General features: G+C 39.7%; 2 protein-coding genes across 3 annotated transcripts in view; one reads left to right on the forward strand and one right to left on the reverse strand.

The window, feature by feature from the left end:
- Positions 1-8364, reverse strand: part of mast1a (microtubule associated serine/threonine kinase 1a) — a 78764-nt gene extending 70400 nt beyond the window's left edge. For both annotated transcript variants that reach the window (XM_026170686.1, XM_026170685.1), the window contains exon 1: positions 7229-8364. In XM_026170686.1, coding sequence (XP_026026471.1) covers positions 7229-7267 — 39 coding nt within the window. In that variant the 5' untranslated portion in view covers positions 7268-8364. The remainder of the gene's footprint in view (positions 1-7228) is intronic.
- Positions 8365-8428: 64 nt separating this feature from the next.
- Positions 8429-22973, forward strand: part of LOC113024069 (TRIO and F-actin-binding protein-like) — a 100864-nt gene continuing 86319 nt past the window's right edge. The window contains exon 1 of the mRNA XM_026170688.1: positions 8429-8466. The gene's annotated coding sequence lies outside the window, so the exon portion shown is untranslated. The remainder of the gene's footprint in view (positions 8467-22973) is intronic.

The raw sequence follows: 22973 nt of genomic DNA on the forward strand, positions 1-22973 counted from the left end.
CATCTTTACAGGTCTACCTAAAAAATCAGTCAGACAACTACAGCTCATTCAGAACTCTGCTGCTCGAGTCCTCACTAAGACCAAAAAAGTGGACCACATCAGTCCAGCTCTGAGGTCCTTACACTGGCTGCCTGTCCGTCAGAGGATAGACTTTAAAGTTCTGATGCTGGCCTATAAAGCTCTGAATGGTTTAGGACCAAAATACATCAATGACCTCCTGACCCAGTATGAACCATCCAGATCCCTCAGGTCATCTGGATCCGGTCTTTTATCAGTTCCCAGAGTCAGAACCAGACACGGAGAAGCTGCATTCAGCTTTTATGCTCCTTATATCTGGAACAAACTCCCAGAAAGCCTCAGATCAGCTGAAACACTCAGTTTATTTAAATCCAGGTTGAAGACTCACCTGTTCTCAGCTGCATTTGAATAAAGCACCAAATCCACACTTTAAGCTTAAATTTCAAAACTTACATTTAACTACTGATTTTATCTACTGTTCTGATTTTATCTGTTTTGATTTTATATACTGTTTTGTTTGTTTGTTTGTTTGTTTGTTTGTTTGTTAATTAGTTAGTTAGTTTATTTGCTTGTTTTAATCAATTTTAAATCATGCTTTTTATTTGTTCTTGTTTCTAATGTCTCTGTAAAGCACTTTGAATCACCTTGTTGTTGAATTGTGCTATACAAATAAACTTGCCTTGCCTTGCCTTGCCTTGTTTTTTTAAAAGGTTCCTTCATGTAATGATCTGCTAGAGGGTGTGGGGGGGCCACAGCCCCGTCCTCCAGGCCATGAAGCAGGTGTGGAGGAGATCAAAACTCCAGACATCCAGAGGCCCCCAGAACACAAGAGACCAAGAAAGACCAACAGAGGGGCAGCCGCGCCACTGTCCCAGAAAGAGCTGAGGAGAGTCCCAGATGAGGGCTCACTCAGCAGCTGCGGAGCAGAAGCCAGGGGGAGTTGCAGTGACGCGCCCGTGAGCTCCGCCGGCAGCCAGCCGTGCCTGACTGACCGAGCCCCAGGCCGAGAGGCCGGGGGCACCCCACCTCCGAAGTGGCCCGAGCGAGCCCCAGGCTCCAGGCCCCGATAAGCGGCCGCCAAGGAGTGAGCTGGTGTGTACCTGGACGCCCATCCCCGGACACAAAGAACCACCAACGCACCGATGTCTGAGGGAGTCCGCCACTGGCAGGGGAAGTGGTGGTAGGGGGAGATAGGCCTCCAAACCTTGGAGGGCCTGAGATGTCCCCAGAGAGGTGGCGCCTGATACCCAACCTGACATATAGACACAGAAATACAGGCACACACAGACACAAACATCCATTCCCACCCTCATGCTCTCACATGCACTTACTCCACACTCAACCAACGTGGAGACAGACATAAAGAGACGCTGTACACACGATCACATTCCCCAAGCGTACTCTACAAACCGGGTCTAGGTACCCTTGCTCCTGGAGGGGGGAACTGCACCCAGACCCAGGTGGTGTTACCCTTTTCCCTACGGTGGGGGGAGGCAGACCGCCCCAACTCCGCAGCAGCAGGGAGGCCCCACACTCCAGACCGCAGTCGGACGGCCAACTCCTCCTCCTAGCCCCCCCGCTCCAGCAGGTCGCAGAGAATGGGGGTGAGAGAAGACTCCAAACCTCCCTCCACCCGCTCATTGTAGTGTTGATGCATGTGTGTTCTAAGGTGCATTTAAAACCCAGGAGGGCATGGAGCTACCTGCCAGAGAGCAGCAGGTAAGCGCATGGTCCCTCCTGCTAGCCCTCAATGTCTACGTGTATTCAAAATTGAGAGGTGGGCAACGACGCCAGGGGTGAGGTGTACACCCTGATGGTAATTTGGATTCCGTGTTTCGTGCCTAAAGCTGTTGTCGCATGTCCAAAGATCACAGAAAGGACCAACAGGAGATATGGGGGAAAAAACATAAACCAAAACTTTAGATCAAAACATCTACTGAACGTCAATGTTTTACAGCGATTTATTTCTCTGTGTGACATCATAATGATGTGGCAGCTGGACAACTGCAGAATGAAAATGATACAGTCAGAAGGAAGGATAGGTGGATAAAACACGTGACGCAGATGAAGTGGTATAAAACACTACTGTGGATCCAGTGGAGATAAATGACTACTAAACTATAGATGACAGCAGGTTTAGCCAATCAGCAAACTACTGACCATGAAAATTCACATGCTTATATGTTTAATCTATTAGCTAAATATGTCTGGCGTGCCAGCCACAGAAGAGTCAAGCATACACACTCCATCTACTGGGCATATATTTTCATCAATATCCACCCATTATGCACATAAACTGGTGTTGAAATTGCAGCACACGAGTGTCAAAGATACATCTCGATGTCCCAGCCACAGATTTCTGTTGGCACACCTCTCAATGCTGCCTTGTTTTCTGTCCAACGAGCCCTCCAAATTAAAAGATACAATTTGCCCATGCTCTCCAGAACAAGAAAAAAAAATCTGATGCACCTATTGATATGAAAGCATCAGTTTTGTGGCCCTTCAGAAATAAATATACAATTTCATGGGTTTGAGTTTAAATGATGACTTTGTGAAGGTAAAGCAATCATTAACAAATAACTAGTTAGCTAATATTTATGATCATTTATAAAGGAAATCATCTTTGGTTGGAAAACTGTCCTGAGTTCTGATGTTTTTGGATCTCCTGTTATTACAGACTTCGCTGTCACTCCGTCATAACATCACCTCACTTCCACCATAATTACGACAGGCCATGTATAATTGATGTATATTTAATACATGTTTTCAATAATACATCTAACTTCTGTTTCAGCGTCGCTGGTACTAGGATGAAAAGCAGAAAATATTTTCCACCTCATAGTACAGTGCAATCATTTTTTTCATTTAGCTCCTTATTGAATCATATTAAGATTTACATTTTTTGAAGCCTTTACTTTTTTTGTATATTCTGTTATTTTCAGTTTTACCAAGCTTTTTCTTTAGTTTTATTTTTTAACCTTTCTTACCTATTTTGGTCTGTAACATTGCATTTATTTTATTGATATAAGCTGTTTGGGATATTGTAACACAGTATTTTACCTATTTTTAGGATTAATAAAGTATTTCTTATCTCTGAAAGTTTTGATATACAGTGGACCTCATGGCTGGACATGTGTAAGTGTTTGGAATGGGGCATTCAGGAGGTCTAGCAGCCCTTTTCCACTAGTACCTACTCAGCGCGACTCGTAGTACCTGGCACCAGGTACTTTTGTTAAAGTCCCATGTTTTACCTTGTATCTTCTGTTTATGCTTTATTGATTCGAAAATAAACTGTTGAATGCCAAAGATTTAGTGATACATCCTGACATTTCAGATCTTAATCCCCTGGCATCAAATCTTAAACATCAGAAAATCTTGTTATCTTTGCTTCCTTTCTTAAATTTGACTCACAAATTAAATCAAGCGTTAAAGTCTTTCATTTAAAAAAAGAAGAAATTATTTCTTTCTATCAATGATCCTGAGGAAGTCATTCATGCTTTTATTACATCTAGACTAGAATGCTGCAATTCCTCATCTGTTGGACTGAGCAAAACCTGATATCATGAATGCAGCCGGTTCAAAATGCTGCTGTTAGACTCTTGACTGCTACATGGAAGTGGAATCATATTCCAGTCATTCTTAAATCATTGCACTGGCATCCTGTGACGTACAGGATCAATTTCAAAATGTTGCTTCTCACATGTAAGTGCTTTTGTGGGCTTGCTCCAGTTTCCAGCTTTACAATGCTTTGTTCTATGACGCTCACTTAGTTGACTTCTTGTAATTTCAAATTCCCGATAAGGTTGTGCAGGTGATCAGGCATTCTCAGTCAAAGCTCCAAAACTCCCTGGAATCATCTTGTTTCTCAGGTTAAGTCATCTTCCTCGGCAACTGAAAACAAACATCTTCTCATTAGCTTTCTCATCTTCAGACTATTGCTTAATTTTTCCTAATTCCTCTTTTTTACTATTCGTATTTTATTATTTTTATTATTATTTACTCTATTTTTCTTTATTGTTCTTAAATCATTAATATTATTCCTATGATAGTTTTGATGCTGTGCAGCACGTCTCTGTCTGTTGTGCCTAAATGTTCTATATAACATATATATATAATATTGACTTGAAACATTATTAGATGACCTAAAACATTATTGCACATTTATGTGTTTCAGCTACCTGTTTCACCCCAAATTAGTTCAGTGTCCACATTCATAGTTGACCAGTGAAGTAGTCATCAGTGCTAAACACAAACATGTCATCAGTATATACACTCAGTCCTTTTCCTCCCTCCTCCATCCCTCTGGTATGAAAGCAGATCTAGGCAGTAAAGGGATCCAGATATTGTAACAAGCACTTAAATGGGGTCTAGTATAGCCCACATCTGCTGCCTTCTTCTAATCTATGCTGCCGCCACCCTTCCTCCTCCTCCTCCCAGCCTCGAGCCCTTTCAGGCCATCCTGCTGCTGGTGGTTGGTCTTCCTCCCTCAGGGCACACAGGGCTGTTAGGCCACCATTAGTCCTACTAATGGGCCTGACAAATGCACCACATCCTCAGCATTTAGACCTCCTCTGTCTGAGATATGGATATCGACCACTTCTCAATGGAACTGGAGAGTATAGGGCCAGAGGGTGGGAGTCGATTTTGTATGTACATATACAGAATTTGTGTGTTATGCACGCACACACAAAAACTAACCGTTGGCTTCAAGACATGTCTTCACCTTAAAATTCATTGGTTTATGCTACCTTAGGGGAACTTCATGATCCTATAAGGAAATCTAGTCTCCATAACGATTTGTGGAGACATGATTTTTAAATCAAAATAATCTGTAAAAACTAGAAAACACACCTACACATTAAACACCACATGACTAAAAAGTACACGAACCAAGTACCTGTGTCTTTCTATGTGGTTATGTGTTCCTGATTACCATTACAGTCCAATTTACAGAGTGTGCGAGTGTGTCTCTGTCTCGTTGTGTATTTGCATGTGCATAACATTAATGTGCACATCAGATTGCCTCTTGTCCCCTGCCAGTTTACCCGCTCTCTGTTTCTATTGACAGTGTTGAGATCCATGGCTGAAATTCCGATATGATTAACTTCTGAAGAAATAATTCAGTACTAAGGACTTCTCAGTGTTTCATTCACACACTGAAATCTGCCAAACCATCATTATAGCATAGAGCAGTCATTGAGGTGAACTAAATTCTACTCTAACAAGCTCTGGTACTCATTTGCGGAGAGGAATATCTATATTACATATCTGATCCAGATCTCTTTGCTTCTTTGATGTACAAGATCAGTCTCCTGGTGTGAAGAGTTAAGAAGGTGCAAGAAACAACTCTAACACATAGGGATTCATCAGAGAAGCCCATTCAGAGCAGAGCTGAAAGAATAACACCTGTTTAATAAGGAAAGACACCGTCAAGATTTACTACTTTTTATACTACACGTAACCGGTGAAGGCTGGTAACCTGCGATTGCCATGTTTCAGTATATTTTAACATGGTGTCTAATCTTTCAGTCTAAAAATACAGTGTACACATAAGTTCAGAGTAAAAACAACTTACTTGCAGCAAAATGCAAAATTGAAGCAACTATTTTAATGATCAAAATTTGACGTAAAACTCACAAACTTTTATGGTTTCAGGTCAGTCCAGGTTAGTCATTTGATACTGAAACAAACAAATCAAGCTCTCTCAATAGAGATTAATGTTGGATGTAATTTCATTATTTTCTTCTGTTTTATAGACTGAGCAGTCAAACTAGACGGTAATCAGCATAAATCATTTAGATGGAGGAAAAGCTGATGGGAGTTCAGCTTTAATAAAAGGCGACACTCTGGTAAATAACAACCTGTTAATCACGCACAAATGCATTTCGGGAAGTACACAAACATTACTGCTTCCTGCACTTTTATCAAATGCCTGGTCTTAATGTCAACACAGAGTTCAAGAAGTGCAGCTCAACAATGGCAGGGATGGCTGTGATACCCACAGACTGCCTTGTTTTCCTCCTGACCTTACAGTGGGGACACAGGCAAACTACAATCTAGGGAATAGCATTGCAGGAAATTGTTTACATCTATTATTTTTTTCTATTATTATTACTATTTATAAGTGATGGGAACTCTTCTACAGAAGGATATTTTTGGTAGAGTTTTCAGCAAACTAATCTTACTGTAAATTAATTTAAAAGGCAGCTCAGACAGACTAGCAAACAGTGGCACTAATGGTGAGCTTTGCCTGTCTCACTTGATTAGTTTCAAACGCCCACCACACGAGCGTCAGAGCAAGCTTTTACCGGCGCCTTGACATGTCAGTCACAATAAAAGTGACTAACCTACATAATGCAAATGTAACAGTACAACCCATTTAACTTACTCAGTCTCCAACACGACTGATTACTATGGATGTCCAACATATAAAGAAAGCTTCATACTGTCTGCGATTCTTATCTGTTTATTATCACTTTATGTAACCACTACTAGAAATTAATGATCTATTTTAATAACTATGACAACATTATGATTTGTCAGGTGTCTGTGTGCCAAATTAGCCAAGTATTGCATTCATATTATCAGTTGTGATACATGTAAGCTGGTTAAGAAAAGGACACCGACATTTAAGGAACTGTATTTTAGAGGCAGAACACAATAGTTTTTATGTGCTCTTTAGATGCTTCCAAAACATTTGACATCACAAGTAGTTTGTTAAATTGCAATGCAGAGGGGTCCCTGCATATCTAATTAGGATTTTACAGTGTTGGTACTCACATAGAACTATGCAAGTTAAGTGGAATATGGAGTTATCTGAATCTTTTTCTGTATAATGGAGTAAGACAAGAGGGAATATTGTCTCCTGTTCTATTCGATCTGTATCTTAATCATCTTTCTGTCACGTTAAATGACTGTAAGACTGGTTGTATGCTGGGTAATCTTCTTGTTAATCATTTAATGTAAGATGCTGATCTTATAACTGTAATTTGTACATCCAATGATATCTACAAAAACTACTTAAACTGCATCGAATTTAGAGGAATGCGTGTTACACGAATCTATCTTACATCTACAAATCACCACCATGCAGCAGCTTCTGGCCAAAGAAATCTTCCATACTTTCATGAAAACACTTTCTGTTATTATGAAATGACGGCATTTTATCCAAGTAATGACTGCGTTTGCGTAACACCCCAAAAGTTCTCACCTGCAGCCTCCGTCTTCGGATGATCCCTGAATCATCCATAGCGCGTGTCAGAGGGGATGTCACACCTGTCGGTTGGTCTCGTGGCCCCCTGGTCTCCAGGTGACGGGGCGAGAAGAGGGTCCACTCTCGCGTGGCTTTCAGCGAGCCAGCAAGACGTGATAATTGAACGCTAATAAGCCGAAATACCCGACGGAGTGTCGGTAGGTGTCAACATCACTTTTCAGAGAAAAGCAGATGATGTTCCGGAGATTAGGTGGCCCTGTTAAGGTCAGTATGAGAAATACCACAAATCCTATATATAAATACGCATATATAAACGTTTACCGTCACGTGCTACAAGGAAAAAACTACACCGGGGTTTGACCAAAATATAAAAAGTGCCGCTCCTGTGCTCGACCGCAGCCGACATCCCATGCTGGCTGAGACTGACAGAGAGTACTGACTAGGCTCCTCTGCGAAGTGCTGAATAAGCAAGAGGCTTCACGGTGGGATCAGCTTGCTCTGCATGAACTTAAGTCCAGCTGGGAGATAGAGAAGAACCCCTCACACCGAGGCTTATCGAGGCGAAGATAAAACAAAGTTTGCGCACATCTTCACTCCCGAACAGCCGGTGATCCACGGCCAAAGACAAAAAACATTTTCACTAAAATTAAATTAGATCACCATTTTAGATGCTTCTGTCGCGATGATGCTCCGTTGGTTTAAAAACCCAGTAAAGAAGTCCTCAAGCAGCCAAGCCACATACATCTATGTGCTGCGTGCATGTACACAGAGTTCACTGCATGCATTCTGCACATCACTACCACAGATCTCGATCTTATCACACATCCACGTCAGGGAATATGTGCATTTAAAAAAAAGAAAAAAAGGAAAAAGGGGGGAAAGGCACGATGAATGAGAAGCGCCTCTACCCGTCCATCTGGTGAAACATGCAAACACAGCGGCATCGAAAGCAGGTTGATCGCTTCTCGTTTTCGTCCCCTGGGACACGGATTTGTCCGTCTTCGGGTATTCGATGTGTTTAGTCTGTTCTTCTTGGGTGTAGCACCGCTTTTCCTGTGAAGAAATGATCTGTGTTTGCTTCACAGTCTTTGCTCCATCCTCGGCTCCAGCCACCCACTTCCTACTACCAAGCGACGTTTAACCCCTCAGCGACCGGAGACGGTGAGAAAGACTAGCTGTACCGGCTGAGATGTGCGATTTTCTGTTCCTTATTCTGATAATAGCAGGAGTTTCAGGTAGGAACTGAGCAGGAGGAAAGTGGAGACACGATTTCTTTTAAAGATGCTTGTAGAGTGAAGCTGGGGGACATAGTGTACCTGTTTCTTCATTTACTGGCCCCTGGTGTTGTTCTATAAATAGCTGTAGAATATTTTTATGTACTGAAGAACTCATTGAGTGCTCAACCTGTTATTTCAACTCTTACATATATATTAAAAGTATTAAACTAAATGCAGTCGTTTTGGTAGAGGAGTTTATTTTTGTATATCTCAATTACCAGCTCCTATTTAGCACCATAACTGACAAAGGATCACTAAATGAAAGTAAATCTGAAAAAAAAAAACAACCTTCCACCTGAGCTGTTTTCTTTTATTTTACAATAACTACAATAATTTCATGGGTCATGTCATTTCTTCCTGTTAAAAGGGAGTTTTTCCTTCCCATTATTGCCGAAGTGTTTGCTCACAGGTGGAAATAGGATTGTTGGGAGTTTTCGCTGTTTTCTTTGCATAGGGTCTTGACCTCACAGTATAAAGCACCTTATTAAACCCCCTATATAATTTTAAGGGCCTGTAGAGCAAGGATGTCAAAGTCATTTTACACCAGGGGCCACATACAGCCCACTTTGTAGGTAGGGTCTCAAGTGCGCTGGACCAATGAAACTGTCCTTTCTGTCCAGTCAGTGTATAGAGGTTTAACTGGCCGTTTAATCCCTACAATATCTCAGTGTAAGAAAAATAAGTTTAATTTGAACAGTATACCTCAGTTTTTTTTACATGATAAAGAAATGCTGCTGCAGCCAATGAAAGAAAGCTATCATTAAGGCTCTTTGAGCTTAAATTGTAATAAACAAATGTGTGAAAAATAACAGAAAAAGTTAACTAGTGTAATTAACCGTGTTCCCATTTCTATAGTAGATAATGAAAAAACAGTTTTTTTCCTGTCATTTGAATATTTATTGATTAATGCATTACTTTAGTGTGGTATGAATGACTGTGGGGGAAGGTCTTAATCAGCAGGAAAAGCTTTAACATTTATGAAAATACTCGAAAGTCTAAAATGTATGCCTTCACATTTCCCAATGTGTCTAGAGTCTAGAGGTTCAGATTTGAATCTTCTTGTATTTGACGCCTCTACTCTAGTTGAAGATGAAGATCAGTCAGTCCTGGGGGTGAGGGACATTTGTTTGATTTTATTTTGTGGATGTTTATGGACACACCCTACATGACAGTTCGTTGAAACCTGAACTCCTACCTAAAATAAATAAAAAATAAAAAATCCTCCCTTAATGTTTGCATTCAGGGTTATTAAGTTACCTCCAAGTTTAAGATTTAACGTTGTTGTTCATAAATGGTGTCTTCCAGCCGCCTCCTGACATGCTTTCTATTGGTATTCCTATGAAAAATGGCATCAAGTATTATGCATTATTCAACATTCACACCTGTCACACATGGGATTCATTGGCACATAACATTTCACAGCTCCTCACCCTTGAGTTACTTGCATCCCTGATCCACATGCTAATGAATGAACATGAGAAATTTCCACTGCTGTGGTTTTAAAGACAAAGGCCTTTTGGGATGCTGGCATATTAAGGGAAACTGTGTGTCTGTCTGTTCTGATATTATCCAAATCAAGTGAACCATGTTATTCCCTGCTGAGCCTGAAGACAGATGTGAATACATACTCAATAAAAGGAATGCACATCCCAATCAATGCTAAAGAAAAATCACTCCACAGTAGTAATCACTGACTGCACTGTAACATTTAGGGGCAAAGTCCATCACAGTGTTCACACGATGTCTCTGAATGATATTATACTGTTAAACATTGTCACAAGAAAGAAAGACAGAAATGTTGGTCAAAGGTGGCTTGTGAGAAGGATCAATGTGGAGATGGAAAAACACACAGGAGGCCAGGCAGCTGGTCTAGCTCCAGCTTCAGGAGAGGGGGAGACAGGAGGGGGACTTTAATGGTTTTTAGCATTGTGGCCTAAATGATCCCTGTCTCTCTGAGCAGACGGAGCTGGCAAGCTTTACTCCCTCTCACTGCGGGATTTAGTGCTGACAGATAATTCTGAGTTCAACGTCAACTCCCCAAATACTCCACCACCAAAGCTTCAGTCTTACTTTGAAGACATAAGGAGAAAAATGCCCTCTTCTAATGTACAGTACTGTGCAAAAGTCAACCTTATTTCTTTATGCTTTGCTAGGAAAATGGGAAATGGCTACTGGGATTTATTCAAACATGACTGTGCAAATAAAAATGGGAATACAGAATATAAGGCAAAACCAGAGTTTGTACAGTTCTAACAAGCTTTAAAGTCAATATTTGGTATGTCCATCTTTATTCTTCAACACAGCCTGAACTCTATTAGGGAAGCTTTCTTGTGTTTTCTTTAAGTCCCAAAGATGAGGTTTAGGGCCACGGGGCCTATACCAGCTATGTTTGATTCATTTCAAACTGAATTTTTGTTATTACTGTGGCGCCACTGCAGTACCTTCGAGGCCCGCCAGTGGACCCTGGCCCTTTTTTGAACATTGGATGCCTTTTGATTTGTTCTCTGTCAAGATGATCTCACTGTTTCAATAACATTGAGCTCCCGGCACTGGGGAGGCCAATCCATGTCTGACGCTTTTCTATCTAGGTATGTTTTTTAGTGCATTGCCTTTGTGTTTGGGAACATCGTCATGTAGAAAATGCTTGTGATATTTCCTCTATGGCGGATCAAAATCTGTATTCATAATTCCAACAAGTGCGACCAACACCACTGGCTGCAATGCAGACCCAAATCATAACAGAGCCTCTATGTGTTTTAGAGATGGCTGTAGACGCTCAGTGTTATACCTCGCTAAAGCCTGGTACTTTAAAGGGGGTAAGGCGATGCTACATTGATTGGTGCCTCTGTATTGAAGATGAGTATATGGACATGAGTGTATAGTGTGTGTGTGTGTGGCAGAGTGTACCTTTCTTTTTGTCCTATATCTGCTGGGACAGGCCCCAACCTCTATCCCTGATACCTCGTTTGATAAGTGGTTAGGATATTGAATAAAAAATAAATCTATTTTACCATGGCTATTGATAAATATGTTGTCCTCTAATATAGAACAAAACCTTCTACTTTTTACAACACTGCTGTTTAAACCACGTATTACTTGAAAACAAAAAAAACCCAACCTATGAGATATTTGTTTGATTGTTTTAATCGTACAAACAAAACTGTACACACAAGCAAAAATAATTCCTGATGTTTTTAAGCTTAAAAAATGAGAACATGGGTGCGGCAACCATGTTTCTTCAAGGGGATTTGACCAGTATTAAGCTGTGCAGGGCAGCCCTGTGCTTTAGAAATAATTTTAGAACAGCTTTCAATCTATTCTTGTTGAACCTTTTTCACAATGGCATCTGACATTTACTGAAATGAGCAACAACTCAGACCCAGATACTCATCCCTTTAAAAGCCTCTGTTTCTAATAGCACTTTTACTGAAGTATTGCTCTGTGTGTCCACAATGTTTTTAAGTGAATGATTTTCATTCAATTAATCAATGAGATTTCATTAATAAATACGGTTTAAGTTCAGGTTTAACTTTAAAAATCTGTGAGATGTAACATAGTGCTACATGTTAACCATAAATCCAATCAAGTTGACACTGGCCTTATGAGCAGGAGCGCTTACAAACCATATCTGACAAATATGGTCATCAGCATGTCAGAAGGTGAAAAATTATAGGTTTTAGGTACTGACCCAGTTATCAGCTTATGCTGCTTTTTGTTCCGTAATATTATTCAATAATGAATGAGGGCACATGAATTTTACATCTTTTTGTTCATTAAATGCTGCGAGGTCTGTACAGGGGGAGGAGGTTGCAGTGGCAGAGCTCAGAAATTGTGAAGTTTCACAGGCAAATACCTTTTTTTCTGTTACTCTGTGCAAAAGCTCCCCAAAATGATGTCATACTTTTTCAAAGGATGCCCTGAGGGAGGTCGCAATGGGTCAGCTTTCAGCAGCCAAAAGCTCGGCGGGGCTGGGTTTTGGAGTATGCCTGCCGCTTTTGGGATCCCATTTCCCATCGTGGTTAGCCTGCCACAAGAGCCATGTCAGCTCACATCTCTTCATAGACTGCAAGTGGTTCCCCCTGCATTCAAATCCTCTGTGCATGTGTGTGTGTGTGGAGACAAACCGTAGCATACTGCTGTTACTGGGAACAAGCAGTCATACATCATATTTATATACAAGGAGTATACAGTAAATTAGAGAGCCCCAGTAGGATGTTTTACAAACTATCAGAGATCCCTTTTGACCAATTAATCAGCTATACGCTTTTTCTTCTCCAACCATTATTACACCACAGTGTACCAAAAAAACATGAAAAATGTGTTAATGATAATGAAGTCCAGTCAAAAAGCTGCACAATAAATACAACATTCAGAAAACCAACAGAGTAATTGTCTTTCATTGTTTTGTGTAACTTGTGGTGTTTTATATTGTACCTTGTTTTATCACACGCAGGCTGCAATTAACTCCATTGTAAATCTGTAATTGGTCAGCTAATTGTTTTCTAAATCAAAAGAAAGAAAATGAAAGCAGAGGAAAACAAATCACAATCCCAGAAAGAGACTTCCTCAAAGTGCAGCTTGTGTCTGTCGGACTAAACCCCAAAGAACTCCCACATGCAAGAATAAAACCACTAAACTCTTAACTCTAACTGGTTCAGCAGCCAACTGTTTGATATCGCACAATGTGTGTATGTTGGATGTGGTCTGACCTGCAAAAACAGCTACTTTAAAATCAGCCCCGACAATGAGTCTCTAGTCTTTTTCAACTTAAACAATTTACTCAGTGCATAGCAAAATAATTAATTAGTAAGAGTTTATATAATTCTTTGAGAAAACCCTCTAAACATTGAGCCATGATGGCTTTAAGAAGGTTGCTGGAGCTTGTTTGTTTGTTCATACAAGTGCAAAAAGCCACAAATTATTTAAAGCGATAGGCTGCTACTAAGTAGCATTCGGTATTCATACATGCTTGTATTGATGAGCAGTGCTTACCGTCTGTGGTAAATAATTACCTATATTATCCATAACATGACGTTGCATTGACAGCGTTGGCTAAAGCATTATAATGTGAGTTTAGAAACTAAATGAGGTAAAACAGATGAAATAATCAGTCTGATTTCCACCAAGTACACCACGAATGCTTACATATAATGTGATAATTATTACTGTTATAAATCACACCTGCAGTTATCTTGGTATGATACATTTAATTGTTTAATTAAAAAGAACATACAATATACAAAAAAAATAGTTTGTGGGTTCTTTCGCTTACATGTAGTCATGTGAAGCATAAAATATTTACAGCACTCTCTGCAGTCCTGTGAAAAACTACATGCAGCAAGTGTAACTTGCTCAGTCATGTCAGAGGTTTGCTGACATTTCTTTATGGATTGCTCTCTTAAGGTCCCACCACAGCATTTCAAAGAGGTTGATGTATCGACCTTGACGTTGCAGCATCTTGATTCTTTCATCTTTTGTTGTAGATTATGCTGCTGTGCTTAGGATCATTGTCCTCTTGCATGACCTAATTTCAGCCAAGCTTTGGCTATCAGACAGATGGCTTCACTGAGGCAACTCAATGACTGCAAGGTCATCACCCCTCCACCTCCACCATCATTGCGCTGATATGCTGTGATCGGTTTCCATGAAACTTGGAGCTGTGCATTAAGTGCAAAGATCTCAATTTTGGTCTCATCTCTCTCACGAACTTGTTGCAGAAGTCTTGTGGTTTGTTTAAATCAGGGTTGGGGGAACTCCAGGCCTCAAGGGCCAGGGTCCTGCAGATTTTAGATGTGTCCTTGATACAACACAGCTGATTTAAATGATTAAATTTCCTCCTCAACAAGACTTGAAGTTCTCCAGAGGCCTGGTAATGAACTAATCATTTGATTCAGGTCTGTTGATCTGAAAACCTGCAGGAAACCGGCCCTTGAGGCCTGGAGTTCCCTACCCCTGGTTAAAATGCAACTTAACTTTACAAACCTTAGCCGTGTTGCCATATTTTTTTTAGAGCAAAGAGGCTTTGTTCTGGCAACCCTTCCAAATGAGCCATACTCATTCAATGTTTTTCTAATACTATTGTCCTGAACTTCAACATTTAACATGCTAAAAGAGGCCAGTACAGTCTGAAATGTTGCTCCTAATGTTGCTCCTATGCATTTTGTAATTTCTCTAAGCAGTGGAGAATGACCTTGAGGTGAATTTGGTGGGTTGTGTTAACAAACCTCTGAATGCCCCAGACCAGCAAACTGCCAAAACATCTGCTTTTATAGAGGTGCTCACACTTGTTGATGATCAGTTAATAGAGTGCATTTCATTAATAGGACCTCGGTACTACCCACAATTTTAGTTCATATAGAAGCACTACGGGTGTCTTTAGGTTTTTCATAGAGTCCTGGGTAAATGTTATTTTACACGACTGCATATAGACAAAATTTCTGCATCAACTTTGCAAACATCTCAAAATCTTTAATCTCCCAACACTCATCTTACAGCCCAGTCCTCTTTACGTCCTCTCATTGTTCTCTTTTTTTATACTTACTCATTCTTTTTATCCTACAGATCTACCTCCTTATTCATTTCCTTACAGCCCGTACAGCTCCCACCTTCTCCTCATTGCCAGCAGTGTCTGTGTATAAGTGGGTCACAGACTACAGCTGTGCTAAAAGCCTAGTCTAGAAAGTGAGTGTCTTTAAATAAAACACCATACGATCTGCAGTCTCGGGGGTGCCTCATCATACATACATAAACCTACCAAAATAAAGAGAAGGGGGAACGACTTCAAGAAAAACAGAAAAGAGATACTGTGTGCATCTTGGTTACCTAAAGTGGACCCTGTCTCTAAAAAATAGAACAATTCCAACAATATTCAGAGCCACGCCAAATATTGTGCACCAAATTACTGTGAAAACTGAGCTAGGTGGGTAGAAGATGAACTGAAGTTATGTGCAGATTTATAAAATAATTGGCACTTAAATCAGCCCATTACAGAAGGATATAGGAAGTAAGAAGGTATAAAGTTAATAATAATAAAACATTATTTCAATAATTCTTTGTTTTAGTACAATTTTAGAAAGCAGCACCATGCAATAATTTGGGCAACCAATGAGATTCGAGCGTTCGCATAGCCCATAAAACTAATAAAAAGACCTTACTGGAGCTTTAGTGTTCACAATCATCTCTAGGGAGGGTGAGGTGATGCGAATCTGAAAACATTTTAAATACTTCTTATTAATATTTTATTAATACGCCTAAGCAGCTTCCCAGCACTCTAAGAAGTAAAAGAACTGAAGCCAACAAAGCAGACAAAGGCTAAAGGAAGATAGAAAAGTGTTTTCAGAGAGGTGTTTGCTCAGGTTAAGGTCAAGTTGACACCTGGAAGACAAATGAAACTTCGTGAGAGAGATTACAACAAGAAGGACTTGTAAAAGGACCCCTCCTTAGGAATGCAACAAAATGCAAATCGAAAACCTTCAGCAGACTGGAGCGTTGGCGTACTCGTCTACAACACATTCACAGCTGTGACCTTACTGGAAGAGTCTCCTGTGTCCTCACCATAAAATTCAGTACCTAGATCTTGCAAAACAACTTCTAAAGAAGCCTAAATCATTTTGGAACAAGCTTTTTAGCAGTGACACGCAAAATTCTTCCTGCTGGAAGTAAGAGAGCGAATCAAGCAGCTTGGTCTCCAAAACAAGAACATTTCACTGGTGGGGGAACCTTGATTTAGTTAAACCTCTAAATTCTAACGTCACCCAGTCTGTAAAAAAGCTAAAGAGCACAAGAGGGTGGCTTATACCACAGAGAAGTAATTCTAAACAGACCATAACACACTCCGTAACAGAGTACTTCAACAAACACAATCTTAAGATTTAGTGATCTGCTTCAGTCCTCAGACATAAACATCACCAAAAAAGAAGCGCTTTTAGGACAACTACACAGTCTCTCACATGTGGAAGAGTTTAGCAGCAACAAAGCAGAAATATCTCCTAAACAGGAACAGAAGGGTGCTTCAAAAAGCCATCACTTACCCTGACATTTTCCAAAGAAGATACTACTAAGCACTGATCACGCAGGGCTCCCAAAGTTTTTTTAAAACTGCAAAAGACGGACATAAAAAAGTAATCCTGCTTAAAATGTTAATGAAGTGTGTCATCTTTAACATCTGTAACTGGAAATCAGGTCATCTTTTACTCGTTTAGCTGAAAGAATAGCAGTACAGATTTCTTTACTATTGTTATTGCCTCCACCATTGTGTTATGCACCAGGTGGATTGGTCTGCACCTTGCTGTAACCCCTCTGTATTTCTGTTTATGTAGACTCTGACCATGATGTGCCTCCTTGAGAGTATTCTGTTGTGAAGCCGTTTTTCTTAACTATGGAAATAATGATAATAATAATTTAATAATTCTTTTTATTTTTCTTCCATCCCCTTTGAGGTGCTTTCATGTTTCTGAGCTGACCAGAGTGTTTATTTTAAGTCATTCTTTTTTTGATTTGGACACTCCTGTCGGTTTTACTCTCTCTGAATCATTTATTTTGTTTATTTCAGCCTAACGATGGCCTCTTTCAGTTACATCAACATTTCTTTGGACCTCATACTGAGAGTTCAAGTGAAAAAACATCCTGTTGATCCTTTTGTTAATCATCTAATACCGTTTAGCAAATTGAAATTACACTTAAACTACCGTATTGGGTAAACCTGGGAAATACAGTGCAATTCAATACAACTCTGCTATAACTTTAATGAACTATTTATTTTTCACTTGTTGCTGAGATCATCAAAAAGGTAAAAATCGTGTTTGCTATTGAGGCCATAATGGGTGAGTGTGGTTTACTGGATTTTGGGTTGCCCTAAAAATTGCAAAATAGCAGCAAAGTATTAGGAACACTTTTAATTCCCTTTAGTGCATGGCCTAAATGATAAACATGAAAATAAAAAGATCACTTTTTGATTTTATCATGGCCAATCTGTTGTATTGACTTCACGGGTGTATCTTATAAAGTAACTGGTGAGTTGATGTCAGGGTCATAACCTCTTTCTCTTCACAGAAAACATCTCTCTTTCATAGATGTGCAGAAGCTTACAGTCCAGATACCAGTGTGGGGCAACAGAGACACCATGTGGACAGGATCGGCTAGTTCAAGCAAAACTAGCTGGCCTATGGTGAAAAGGCCAAGTGAAATGTTAGGCCTCTTGAGACAGCCCCACAGAAAATAATTTATCTGAATTTTAACACGAGCGGTGTCTGTGGAGGTTCAGCAAAGCACAGCAGGAGTTCATACTGCTGACCCACAGAGAAGAAGCAGCTTGAGATCAAACTACGTTCAAGGCTGTGGGAATATATACCAGTGACCTTTAGCAAATACAAAATGACGCCCATATGAATATAAATTAAAAATAAAGCAGTGTCTTATCTGCTGAATTGTCTTTAAATCTTTAGGCAGAAGAAGGCAAACATGAAATGTCAGGCAGACGTTTCTGCAGTTTAATGAAGAAATCCTCAAAGGTCACTTGACACAGATGATGGCATTTACGAAACATTTAGCCATCTGATATTTTTTAATAAGATGGTGCAGACTGTCTTTGATATTAAATAAAACAAAATCAGTAACATTATCTTGACTGTTTAAATACAACATTGCATCGAGCAGCTTTTTGCATCACATTGAAAATGTGAAATCACAAAAGAGATTTGTTTTGAAGGGCAACCCTTTTTTAATCACAAATTGAAATTCACATTGTTGATATTTTTGTGGAAATGTCAACAATGTGAACGGCCTCCTTCACATTTCTCTTAATTACAGCACAGTTTTTCATGCCATAGCAACAGATCTTTCATTCTGAAGATACTGCAAGTGATAACCTTATTACGTAAATGTTGCTTGGATGCTTACAGTGAAAAGAAAGTACGCCCAATACTAAGTCTTTACATATCCATCCATCCACCCATCACCTTACATCACCTGATTTAAACACAACCTCAGATGAACAGAACCTAAGCATATTACACTGTGTTATTATTTATTTAATTTGAATTTTGGCAGCAAAATCTTCCCATGACTGGAGGTCCTCCAAGGTCAGACTGTGCAATACTCAGATAAACTGCAATAAAACAAGAGTTAGAATATTAAATTTCATGAAAGTACAATTAGAAAAACACCGAACATGCATGGCTTGTTTGGCAGGGTGAGGGCATCTGTCAATTAAAGCTTGGACCAAATTGGATCATACAACAGGACAATGATCCAGCACATATACAACAGAATGGCAAGAACCCAGTCAAAGTCCAGACCTCAACCTGACTGAAAGGCTATGATAGGAATGTGCATGAACAACTGAGCACAAACCTCAAGGAAATGAAGCAACACTGTAAAGAAGTGTGGGCCAATCACGAATCATGGAGTGATTCACATTGTTTCTGCCTTTTGGCTTAGCTTTCGTTAAATAATGACACAGTGTAATATGTCATGTGTTGCTGTTCATCTGGGGTTGCATTAAATAATTTCAGAACCTGGTATTATGCCCTAGTATGTAAAACCTTAGGACTGAAGGAGGGTGCTCTTATTCACATGACTTTAGGTCATGCATCTCTATTACAGACCTTGTTAAGTTCAGTCTGACATTTAACGGGTCAGAGAGCAGAAGGAGTGTTTGAGTTGTGATTAGTTACATAAATAATTCCTATTTTTGGACAAAATTATGCAGCGTGATTTTCTTGTCTCACACAACTACAACAGCTCCACCACCAGAGATTAATTCATGAAAGCTTTCTGTGCTAGTAGTGGAAAAAAAACAGTGCAATCCAATTAAACAATTAAAGAGATGAACTAAAGAAACTAGGACTACGCGTAATGACAGATTTAGAGACCTGCTGACCCCTTGTGCCTGGGTCAAGACAGGATATGTTCCTCAGTGCCAAAAGCCAGCTCAAATTAAAGCTGGCTGTACAGTCTGACCTTTGGTGGAAGCTTTTTCTTACGTCTCAGTGAATTCAGAAATTACTTTTTTACACGTACAGTTCACTGTATGCTGTATATATGTATATTTCACTCATGATCAATGATATCAGTTCAATCACAAACTAAATATGTTAATAGCGTTAGGAATTCTAAACAAGTAATGTGGCATAAACAAAAATGATTGGGAGTAAAATAATACATTTGGGCCCAATTATCAGTGTACTGTTTAATGCATACAATGTTGAAAAATAGTTTAAAAATCCCCTCAGAAAAATCTTTCCTGATTTGTTTCAGCAAAAGTCCAGGACAAAATCCACAAAAGTCCTTTCAGCGTCACTGAGTGTAATAAAATGTAAGAGTATTTGCGATATAAATCATATAGAAAACGAAGAAAGATGAAAAATTATGTTGGCTGTGGAGCATTTCATTAACACGCTGGGGTTAAATGAGAACAGATTATTTAAAATGTATCAACATTGAGTGATACTTATAGCTAATATAAAATATATAAAATATTTGGAAAATGTATTTACAGAATGTTAATTATAACTTTTAGGTTGATGTGTGTACGTATCCTGCTCAGTTTCCTAAGCTGATGTACTCTTGCCTGCAAATCAGCCTGGATCTTCCCCTGATCCTTTTCAGTCAACAGCTCAGCTTTCTTAACGAAGGGGGCAGACGTTACGTGGTCGGGAAAAAAAACAAAACACAACAGTCCTCTTTGACGGTCCTCAGTGACTCACAAAATGTTTGTAGGTTCTGGTCTGCTTCACCTCATGTCTTCTTTTCTTTCTTTTTACTTTTTGAATATCGGCCTTACTTTATCAGGTTTAGCTTTTCATATTTATTTCTCTGACTTGAATTAAATATTAAATGTGGAACGTATTTAAAGTTGGATTTAAAAATCAAAAGAAATATTTGGAGGGTAAGGTGGTATAGTTTCTTTTTGTTTTGTCATAAAATGTTAAGCACACCTGTTCAACTGCTCGTAAATGAGAATATCTAAACAGCCAAACACATGGCAGTAACTCACTGGCATGCAGACATGGTCAAAATGATTTGCTTAAGTTCAAACTAAGCATCAGAATGGGAGAAAAAAATTTGATCAAATGTTTCTGAATGTGCATCTGTATTGGTGTTGGTGCCAAATGGGGTGGTATGATTATTTCAAAAACAGTTTATCTACTGGGATTTTGTCCCACAATGATCTCCAGTTTACATGCTATAATCTGAAAAAGAGAGAGGCAGTTCTCTGCCTTGCTGATGTCAGAGATCAGAAAATGGCCAGACTGCCGCAACCTGATAGGCAGGGAACAAAAGCTCAAATAACCACTTGTTACAGCTGAGATCAACAGTAGAGCATCTCTAAATGCAAAACACATCAAACTTCGAATACATGGGCTACAGCAGCAGAAGACCGTACTGTCACTCCCGTCAGCACAGAACGGGACACTTAGACTACAACTCGCAGAGTCTCAATGAAACTGGGCAACAGAAGATTTCGAAACATTCTGCTAGGGCTGATATTCTGCTCCCTTATTGGGGGTTCAGGTTCAAAGTGGTAGTGCAATGGTGTGGGGGATATTTTCTTGCCACACTTTGGGCTCCTAAATGCCAAAAAGGCCACAGCCTGTCTGACTACTATTACTGACAATGTCCATGACCACAGTGCATCCATCTTCTCATGGCTGTTTCCAGCAGGAAGACACTCCATGTCACAAAGCTCACATCATCTCAAACTGGTTTCCTTAACATCACAATGAGTTCACTGTACTCAACTGAACTTCAGTCACCAGATATCACCTCTGGCATGTTGTGAAACACAAAGATTTGCATCATGAATGAGAAACCAATTGGTAGCAATCACGTAATGCTATCACAATCCATGATACGTTCAGCATCTTGTTCAATCTGTGCCATGAGGAATTAAGGTAGTTCTACCAAGTATACCTAACAAAGTGGCCGATAACTGTATGTTTACAAAGTGCAAGATTGTATTCCATATATAACGCTGCCTATTCACTATGGAACAAAGACAGGATGATCTAATAGAATTACATTGCGCAGTCCTAAGCTGAAATAGATCTGCATTAGTCATATCTACACATGGGCCAACCGCTAACTAATCCCATTGACGCAACAGGACATTGAGCTCCTCAAAGGACTTAAGAGGAGTCTGGGGAAGTTATAAATGACCATAGAAGAAGGATCAAGAAAGGAATCAGCAGCACAGAGTGATTCAGACAGCTCCAGCTGAGGCTACAGCAGCCAACTTGCCTTGGAATTCAGCTTTCTGACATCTGACTACCTTCCACAATCATGGAGCCAGTGGCACAGACAATGACTGCCACGACAGCCTTTGACAGAGAAACTTTCCCCAGGAGAGCTCTGAGAGCAGCCCCCAGAGGAGCCTCATCTCACTTTGTGGGGAGCTCTATCATCATCCTTTCCTCATTTGCCGTCTCCAGCTTAGCTATGAACTGCGGGAAGAGGATCCAGGAGTCCAGAAACAAACCCAACAGCAACTAGCAAGGTGGAGAAATGGATTTCCCTCCATAGCCAACAGCTAGGCTAACCTAGCCAGAATCTATTTTCATATTCATATGACGGGAGCTGGAACTCCTAGCCAGCTGCCTTTCATCATCCTGTAGTAAAATGTGATGCATCATAACGTGTCCTGGAGAAAAGGCCTAGAAGAGGATGAAGCGTGGGACAGATCCGGAAAAAGAATGGCTGCGATTTCTGGAATATAAACATTTGAAGGTCATCTCAAAATTCAGCTGTGCTCTCTAAATGCACATTGTTGTATTGATACAGATTACAGAGTGGGCTTTAAAGAAGAGAAATATATGCAGTAATACCATCAAACCTCATCCTACTTCTACCTCATATCTGTTGCATGTAACACTGAAGACAACAGAAGCTAAACATGATTAAGTTCCAAATATCCACCCCTCGGTTGTGATAAAAATGTACCATTTTATTTTTGAGATGCTTAGCAGAAGTTTTTGTAACATGTTGTTTTATGTTGTTTCTGTTCTTGGCAACCTGTCTGTTAGGACTGATGACTCAAGGAAAACCTGGACTGTCATTTTTATTTAGCCATAATATATCAAAAGATACCGTCTCCCTACAAGAGCTGGATACAGAATCACTCAGTGTATTATCACGTGAAATGCAATGACAACAACTACCAACTGCTGTGAAGTATTTAAAGATTGTATTAAGATACTTAGAACTGTACATTTTTCTTTGAAATTACTAATTTACAGAATTAAAGGCTGTTTTATTGTGACAATATTTATGTTGCTTTTTTGTTAAAATTAAAGATGCTTGTTTTAAGTAGCGCTGTGTTTTATTCTCAACTAAAAGCTACAATCTGAAGAAAACTGTGCAGAGTATGAAGTGTGTTCCAAAACTGCAATGGACCACTTCCATCGGTTTTTACTGAAAGTATACAGAATTAATAAGTTGTTTAGATTTGCGATGAAGCTGAAGATTTC

Source organism: Astatotilapia calliptera, chromosome 6 (genome assembly GCF_900246225.1).
Source record: "Astatotilapia calliptera chromosome 6, fAstCal1.2, whole genome shotgun sequence".
NCBI lineage: Eukaryota > Metazoa > Chordata > Actinopteri > Cichliformes > Cichlidae > Astatotilapia > Astatotilapia calliptera.